The sequence below is a fragment of the Gekko japonicus genome, unplaced genomic scaffold (assembly GCF_001447785.1).
Source record: "Gekko japonicus isolate JY-2015 unplaced genomic scaffold, Gekko_japonicus_V1.1 scaffold5161, whole genome shotgun sequence".
NCBI lineage: Eukaryota > Metazoa > Chordata > Lepidosauria > Squamata > Gekkonidae > Gekko > Gekko japonicus.
The window spans coordinates 11,494-20,669 of NW_015169337.1; the positions used below are offsets into that span (position 1 = coordinate 11,494).

At 47.6% G+C, this 9,176-nt stretch overlaps 1 protein-coding gene across 1 annotated transcript; it reads right to left on the bottom strand.

Moving 5' to 3' along the window:
* Window positions 1–64: 64 nt before the first annotated feature.
* LOC107115031 (mid1-interacting protein 1-B-like) lies at window positions 65–3,350 on the bottom strand. Its single transcript, XM_015416640.1, has 2 exons — window positions 2,858–3,350; window positions 65–388 (listed from the first exon to the last, which is right to left on the bottom strand). Exon 1 carries the CDS (start codon window positions 3,260–3,262, stop codon window positions 2,870–2,872), a length of 393 nt encoding a protein of 130 aa, XP_015272126.1. The 5' UTR covers window positions 3,263–3,350; the 3' UTR covers window positions 65–388; window positions 2,858–2,869.
* Between the last annotated feature and the right edge of the window lie 5,826 nt (window positions 3,351–9,176).

Below are 9,176 nucleotides of genomic sequence, written 5' to 3' on the forward strand. Positions count from 1 at the left end.
ATTAATAATAATAATAATAATAATAATAATAATTATAGTCAGCAATAAAAAACCCAACCATTCCTTAAGAAAAACAAACCATTTTATTAGTTCTGCGGGCTTATTACCCACCGTTAATAATATACTTGCAGGTACAAAAAGCTTTATTTTTATAAATTACAAGTGCTTTACAAACAACAGAAACGTCGGAAAGAAAACCGGAGCCCACCAGTGGGAACTCCTTTTTGTCCATCAGAGTCCGTGCTGGAAACGTTCAGATATCGCTGCTGTTCACGCAACCCTGTTCGGCTGGCAGGCCATCCGGACCGTTGGGTGTCCGCCGCTTAAACAATTCCTTCAAAATGGAGTCCGTTTAAGAGACACTGGGATGAGCATCGCCTCAGTGGCCCTGTGGAACGAGTGATCAGAGAAAGGCATGAATTTCCAGTTCATCACACACACATCACACAATCTAGGGTTGCCAAGTCCCCCCTGGGCACCAGCGGGGGGGGGGGGGGCGCCCCGGGGGGGGGGGGGGGGGTAGAAAGGCAGGGTTGCCAGATCCTGGTTGGGAAACTCCTGGAGATTTGGGAGTGACGCCTCATTGGGGTACGATGCCACAGAATCCACCCTCCAGAGCATCCATTTTCTCCAGGGGGAACTGATCTCTGTTGTCTGGAGACAAACTGTAATTCCAGGGGATCCCCAGGTCCCACCTGGAGGCTGGCATCCCTGCCCACATACACAGTCAGCAACACGGTGTGCTGAGGAGAAATTTTGGTGTTCTGTCAGCAAATTCTGCCACTGAGGCCACAATCTCCTCACCTCCACACCTTTAATTGGGAAACGGGGGCAGGGGGCCCGATTTGGCCAGGGGGTTCCATTTCTAGACAACCCCCCCCCCCCCATTGTTACCACATCTGAACGTAAAGTGGCCAGTCCCCACCACCCCAGCAATTGCAAAAGCAGGGGGAAAACCCAGCGTAGTCACGGAAAAGGTCAAGAGTCTCTATTGACTGAGATACAGAGGAGTTAGCCCCATTTTAGTCTGTTCCTGCAAAATAGTAAAAAGCCCAGTAGCGCCTTTAAGACTAACAAACTTTATTGTAGATCCATAAGCCTTCGAGAAGCACAGCTCTCTTCGTCCGATGCATCGGACGAAGAGAGCTGTGCTTCTCGAAGGCTTATGGATCTACAATAAAGTCTGTTAGTCTTAAAGGCAGTGTTCCCTCTAAGCTGAGTGAGTGTGAGCTAGCTCACAGGTTTTTAGCCTCCAGCTCACACATTTTTGTCTTAGCTCAGGAAGGAGGGCTCCAGAGCAAACTCATTTATGCAGTAGCCAAATCGCTCGCTCACAACTTTAATGCCAGTAGCTCACAAAGTAGTTTTTTGCTCACAAGACTCTACATCTGACGAAGAGAGCTGTGTTTCTCGAAAGCTTATGGATCTACAATAAAGTCTGTTAGTCTTAAAGGCAGTGTTCCCTCTAAGCTGAGTGAGTGTGAGCTAGCTCACAGGTTTTTAGCCTCCAGCTCACACATTTTTTGTCTTAGCTCAGGAAGGAGGGCTCCAGAGCAAACTCATTTATGCAGTAGCCAAATCGCTCGCTCACAACTTTAATGCCAGTAGCTCACAAAGTAGATTTTTTTTGCTCACAAGACTCCACAGCTTAGAGGGAGCATTGCTTAAAGGTGCCACTGGGCTTTTTACTATTCTACTGACTGAAGAGATTCACAGATATGCAGGGAAAAAATGTGACTTAAAATATGACTTAAGCCATAGAATCCTGGTGTGGGAAAAGTCGTGAGAGGCTTCCAAATCATCCCTCAGGGCTTGCAGTTCCTCACAGGGCCCCACTACACTATAAACTGGGTGGCTTATGCCAGTCAAAAAAGCCATGAAACCACCTCCCTCCCCGGAAAAAAAAAAAAGGAGTTTCCACTTTGTTGTGGAACTCCCCTGGTGTACCGAAGAATATGCAATAAAGGGCACAGCAATCTGAATAACCCAAACTACAAAGAATTGCTGCAAAACGTTCACAAATTCACAAAAACATGACAGTAATATGTAGACATTTTCATGATGTTTAAATTCCAAATGTCTTCTTTATTCCACAGATCAACAAATGACGAACATCTCGAGTTTCCAGAGTTCGTTTCGTGGTCTTTATCAAAAAACTGTTTTGCTGAATTTTTCCAAGCAATCCACTATTAGGAATCTCAATTTCAGAATGGCTATAAATAGCTCTTAAGTTAACCAACAATACTTTTTCAACGGACAACGTCCGTTTGGAATTTAAACATCATGAAAATGTCTACATATTACTGTCATGTTTTTGTGAATTTGTGAACGTTTTGCAGCAATTCTTTGTAGTTTGGGTACCGAAGAATATGACATTTGAGAATAGCCTGACAGGAAACGACTATCCATAGGACTATCCGTAGGGCAAGGGGCACAGAATATCGAGCGCAGCTGAGGAACAGTTAAAAGGGAAGATAAAACTAATGAACGAGGGAGTGAAAGGACTCAAAACCCCTCAGAGTTTGTGGACTCCTGAAGGGGAAGACTGGGGGGAAATCGCCAGATCATTTGCCCCAACTCTTCATCAGTATCTGAAGAGGTGTGCGTGCACACGAACGCTTATACCCAGAATTAAACTTTGTTGGTCTTACAGTTGCCACTGGACTCAATTTGATCTATTGCTTCAGGCCGACGTGGCTACCCCACCTGAATCTATCTTTGCTCCTCCTGTGAGAGGACAGACTCTTTTTTTGGAAGACATAAACCAGCGAAAAAAGTTGCCAAGCAGAGTCAAGCACCTGAGAAGGGAGGGAGGGGAAGGGGAAGGAAGCATTGGAGGCCTTCTTGGAAGACTCACCTTTGCGGTCCCTCACCAGCCGAGAGACACTTCGCTGTGGTTGATCTGCCCCATGATCTGGTTGTACCTGGAGGTCACCGTCTTGGCCCGCTCGGTGAGCCGCGTGAGCACCCGGTACAAGCCCGAGACGTGATAGCAGAAGAGTCCTTCGAGGTCGGCTCCCTCTTGGCCCTTCTGTTCTTTCAGGCCGGGGGCGATGGGCGAAGTCTGGGTGGCCACGGACAAGAGGCCTCCCTCGGCCATCTGCTTGATGGATTTGAGCAGGGTGTAGGATTCGTACAGGTCTCCCTCCCCCAAGTCCGCTTGCAACCCACCGTCGTGCTCGTCTAAGGAGACCTCTCGGAGGAGGCTGGGGAACATCACCGTGTGCTCCATCTTGCGGACCGCAGAGAAATACCCTTCCATGGCTGCCGGGAGAGGCTTTTCGGGGGCTCGGAGCCGGCTGGTTTCTGGAGGACCCAACAGGGAGGTAGCAGAACCTGGTAGCTGAGAGAGTTCAGAAGTCCCAGCCTCGCCGGTGGCAATTTAAGGAGGCAGACCGGAGGGGTGTCAGTCACCGAGAAGTATGATTGGGTCGGATCCGTGCCAGCTAGAAGCACTCCTTTGGAGCAGACGGCACCCCTTTCCCTGCGTGCTCGAAGGTCAATAACGTAACTATTTACAGATCAGAAATCTTCCCAAAATAGGACTGAACTGTGTCCCCGTGCTGGGTCCAAGTAAGGCCGGGCTCTTTGGCAACCGGTCAGGGCCAGACAGAGCCGTGCCGAGCATGAGAAGAGACGCTGATGCAACCGCCGAACAAGTTTAAGCAAACGTTTCGTAAAGCCGCAGAAACCCTGGTGCATGCAACCCATGAAGGAAAATTACAGCTTCCGACTGACGGAGACCCTGGGCATTCATGTCCTCCAAAACATCCATTCCGGCCTTGCTGAGGCTTTGCTAACTGAGGTTAGGGTTACCAGGCCTGGGTTGGGAAATACCTGGAGACTTTGGGGGTGGAGCCAGGAGAGGGCGGGGTTTGGGGAGGGGAGGGGCCTCGGCATGGTACAACGCCATGGAGTCCACCCTTCAAGGCAGCCATTTTCCCCAGGGGAGGCTGATCTCTGTCAGCTGGAGATCGGTTGCAAAAGCGGGAGATCTCCCGGCCCCACCTGGAGGCTGGCAACCCGAACCGAGGGCCGTGGCTTCCTTGACTGAATCCAACCGTCTCATGTTGGACCTTCCTCTTTTCCTGCTGCCTTAAGCTGCTCCGAGCACGATTGTCTCTTCCAGTGAGTCTTGTCTTCTTATTGGCTGCGATCTCACACACACACACACTGAATAATCCACTTTCGATGCACTTTCCAACTGGATTTTACAGTGTGAACTGGCAAAATCCAGTTCAAAGCGCACTGAACGTGGATTGAAACTGGATTATTTAGCGTGTGTGTGTGTGATCGCAGCCTTCGTGTGACCAAAGTACGATAGCCTCAGTAGCCATTTTAGCTTCTAGAGCAGGGATGTCAGACATGTGGCCTGGGGGCCGGATCAGGCCCCCCAGAGGGCTTCCATCAGGCCCGCAGTGGAACTGGCCCTCTCCTGCTTCCAGTTCTGCTGCTGCTGCTGCATCATCGCTTGCTTCGCCGGACTCTTTTAATCACTCAGCCATTTCATGTTTTAACCTGGGTCCTAGACTCAGGACTCTGAGCATGAGATTTCTGTGGTGAATGTCAATAAAATCAAAAGCAGGTTTTCAGCTTACAGAGCTAATGTTTTAAGCATGTTTTTATTTTAAGTTAAAAAAAAATTGTGTCCTTTATAAAGTTTCTGTCTCTGCTACTTGGCATTACATTTTATGACACACATGGCCTGGCCCGACAAGTTCTCATTTATGTCAGATCCGGCCTTCATAACAAATGAGTTCGACACCCCTGTTCTAGAGATTTGAATTGATCAATTTGATTTGATCTAGAACCTCCTTATTTGTCTTTTTGGTGGTTGACAGTATCCGTAAAACCCTCTTCCTACACCACATTTCCAAGGGATCAATTTTCTTCCTGTCAGTTTTCTTCATCGGCAAGTAACAGCATAACAACTGTGTGCTGAAATGCCCGCAAGAGTAAATGTACAAAAAGAGACTTCAGCAAAGTGAAACACATATGTAATCAGCAATAAATCTGTACATAAAATCCATCATAGGAAATATAGAAGTCTACAGAATGCATCAAGTCCAAAGTAGATATCCAACACTTTTCCTAGGTAGTATACAGTGTTTCAGACTTCTGGTCCTTCCTCAGGAACAAAGAGCCACAACAGAAAGTCTCATTCCAATTTCTTTACAAGACAATATTGTTCAGTTTCTTTATGGGCCAGGTCTCCTAAGCTTGAAAGTGAACCTCTAAAGGTTGCTACTATGTAGAATAGGACCAAAAATGCCCCCTTCATCGTCCAACTTTCACTCCCGTACATAGTAATGGGGAATACTATGGCATGAATTATCTTGATCTTGGTCTAGGCTTGCCAGACTCCAGGTGGGACCTGGGGATCCCCTGGAATAACAGCTCCAGACTACAGAGATTGGTTTTTCTGGAGAAAATGGATGCTTCGGAGGGTGGACTCTATGGCGTTGTACCCCACTGGGGCCCCTGTCCTCCCCAGGCTCCACCCCCCAATCTCCAGGAGTTTCCCAACCTGGATCGGACAACCCTACACCCCATCCCCTGCTGGTGACCAGGGGGGACCCGACATCTATCTTCCTTCCTTCCTTCCTTCCTTCCTTCCTTCCTTCCTTCCTTACACACCCCTGTCTTTTGAAGGTCTGCTTTGGGACTTATAATGTAGCGTGGTGGTTTGCATTCAGAGCAAATCTTGGCAGTGCTCTTGTTATGATATAATTTGGTGTCTAGCTTGTCTAGATTTCTCTGTTGCTCACATAACATTCTGATATCCAGCTCTTTCAAGCCCATATTCATTATGGCTGTTGAGATTCTTTATGGCAAATTTTCACTCCCCCCATCCACACTCCAAAGTTGAAAGCTGTGGTCAGAGTGAATCCTCTTTAAACAGATTCACCGTTATCCCTAGATAGAAGAAGGAAGTCAATCATTGTCCTTGTTGTGTGTGTGTGTATTGGTTGAATTCTGCAGAAAACGTCAACTAATGGGAGTCACTTTTGCAAATTCTGCACTCCCATTGCAGACCCCTGACTCTGCAACAGGAGGGGGAATTCAAGAAATAGCACTCTGCTGACAAAAGCTGGCAGAAATAACTGCAGCCTATAATGTGTTTACCTGCCCTAGCCAGATGGTCTCATGTGACAAGGATATGTTGACTTCTCAGCTCTTCTGTAAGAGGGATTTCCACTGTACATTAAATGTTTGAAGGATGGCACATATTAAGTGGTCCTTGGGGTTTTCAGAAGATGGATATATGGAGGAGATGAGAACATTGTGCCATCTCATTCAGATCTGCAGCTTATTGAATGTGTCCATGCAATTATGCATGAATAATGTACAATATAAATTGGCACTGAAATATAAGAAGCAATCTTACTACATCTTTATCTTTAAGTAAATGCAGTACACTGGAATGTGATGTTCTGTCTTCTTGGTGCTTGGGGGGGCAACAGTGGGAGGGCTTCTGGAGTTCTGGCCCCACTGGTGGGCCTCTTGATGGCCCCTGGGTTTTGTCCCCTGTGTGAGAGAGTGTTGGACTGGATGGGCCATTGGCCTGATCCAACATGGTTTCTCTTATGTTCTTATGTCTGGGGCAGTGATGCTCTGTCTTCCTGGTCTATGTGGGAGAACAGTGGAAGGACTTCTGGAGCTGGAGCCCCACTGGTGGACCTCCTGATGTCATGTGGGTTTTGGACACTGTGTGACACAGAGTGTTGGACTGGATGGGCCACTGGCCTGATCCAACATGGCTTCTCTTATGTTCTTACGTCTGGAGCAGTGATGCTCTGTATTCTTGATGCTTGGGGGGCAACAGTGGGAGGGCTTCTGGAGTTCTAGCCCTGTTGGTGGACCTTCTGATGGCATGTGGGTTTTGGCCACTGTGTGACACAGAGTGTTGGACTGGATGGGCCACTGGCCTGATCCAACATGGCTTCTCTTGTGTTCTTATGTCTGGGGCAGCGATGCTCTGTCTTCTTGGTGCCTGGGGGGCAAGAGTGGGAGGGCTTCTGAAGTTCTAGCCCTGTTGGTGGAGCTTCTGATGGCATGTGGGTTTTGGCCACTGTGTGACACAGAGCGCTGGACTGGATGGGCCACTGGCCTGATCCAACATGGTTCTTCTGTTCTAATGCTCTGACCATTGTATTACCCTGGGGTCTCTCCAAAGAGCTGTGCAGCAAACACTGTGTTATATGGCTCTGAAATTATATTGAGGGCAGCTGTTAAATGTCCAGGTTCATGAGTGACACCCCTTTATTCAGCACAGTGAAAACCAAGGGAAGAGTTCAAAAAAGATGTAACCCGGCTGGAACAATGTCCATCATGTGTTGTTGTTCAGTCGCACAGTCGAGTCCGACTCTTCGCGACCCCATGGATAAGATCTTGCCAAGCCCTCCTGTCTTCCGTCGTCCTCTGAAGTTTGCTCAATTTCATGTTCGTTGCATCGATGACACTGTCTAACCATCTCATCCTTTGCCGTCCCCGTCTTCTTTGACCTTCCATCTTTCCCAGCATCAGGGTCTTCTTCTCCAGTGAATGCTCCCTTCTCATTTGGGGGCCAAAGTATTGGAGCTTCAGCTTCAGTCTCTGGCCTTCCAGGGAACAGTCAGGGTTGATTTCTTTTGGGATTGACTGATTTGATCTTCTTGCAGTCCAAGGGACTCTCCAGAGTCTTCTCCAGCACCATAGTTCAAAAGAATCTATTCTTCGGCGCTCGGCCTTCCTTATAGTCCAACTCTTGCAGCCATACATGACTACTGGGAATACCATTGCTTTGACCATGCATCTGTGCAAATGACATTTGATGTAAGCAGAAAAGGCTTCATATGGGGGGGGGCACCTTTAACAATACCCTGATGGGGTCTCTCAACTGGTGGTAGCTGACCAGGGAAAAGGTCTTGAGATCGTATTTTACAACTTGATGAACACCACATCTCAGTGTGCAGCAACAGCGATGATAAAGGGCACAGTCTATGTGAAGGGTTATTAGGAAAGAGACCGAGATCAAATAGCCAGTGTCATAATGCGTTTGTTTAATTATGTGATACCGGCGTCCTTGTGAAACTGTCTACTGTTCTCAGCGCCCGAGGAGGAGAAAAGAGCAACCCAAATCAATTAGGGACTGGAACGTGTTTTCTAAAAGGGGAAGACAAAAAAAAAAAAAAATTGGGGAGATTTTAGAGGGGGGAAAACAAGACCAAGAAAGGAATATAACGGTGTTCCTAGTTTGGAAAAAGGAGGTATGGAGTCAGTCCTATAATGCTAAGGGTTTCCCGATGGGACTGATGAGCAATAGATTCAGGACAGACAGTTGGAAGTGCCTCTTCACACAATGCATGGTTCACTTGCCAGCGCCACAATGCTCCCTCTAAGCTGTGGAGTCTTGTGAGCAAAAAATTCTACTCTGTGAGCTACTGGCATCAAAGATGTGAAGGCGATTTGGCTACTGCATCAATTAGTTTGCTTTGGAGCCATTCTTCCGGAGCGAAGACAAAAATGTCTGAGCCGGAGGCTAAAAAACTGTGAGCTGGCTCACACTAACTCAGCTTAGAGGGAACACTGGTCCTGAGCGATGCTCCCTCTAAGCTGTGGAGTCTTGTGAGCAAAAACTCTGCTTTGTGAGCTACAGGTATTAAGGTTGTGAGGGAACGATTTGGCTACTGCATCAATGAGTTTGCTCTGGAGCCATCCTTCGGGTGCTGAGCACTAGCTTAGGTTTGTTCTTCATATGCGGCAGGAGGCGGTGGTAGAAATCTGCGGCTGGCACAGACATGTCAGAGCTCCTATGTACCCCTCACATGGAAAAGCGTCCTGCAGATCAGATTCTAGACCTGTCTTTTGCTACTTGTGCTAGTTTCCCCAATGGGTAAGGGATTGTTAATATATTGGATCTTTGGGAAATGTAATGCCTCCCCTCCAGTTGAAAGTGGTACTTTCCATTCCGCCACTTGAAGACTCAACCAGTCCAATGTGTAGGCATGTCTAGATCAGGCCTTAGATGGCTTTTCTAAATATAACCAGGGTTTTTTTTGTAGAAAAAGCCCAGCAGGAACTCATTAGCATAATAGGCCACACCCAACAGCAGAAACTCATTAGCATATTAGGCCACACTCCCGACAGCACAGCTCATTAGCATATTAGGCCACAACCCCATGTTACCAGAAATG

Coding starts and splice junctions, on each gene's coding strand:
- LOC107115031 (XM_015416640.1), bottom strand. CDS start 3,262: ATGGAAGGGTATTTCTCTGCGGTCCGCAAGATGGAGCACACGGTGATG.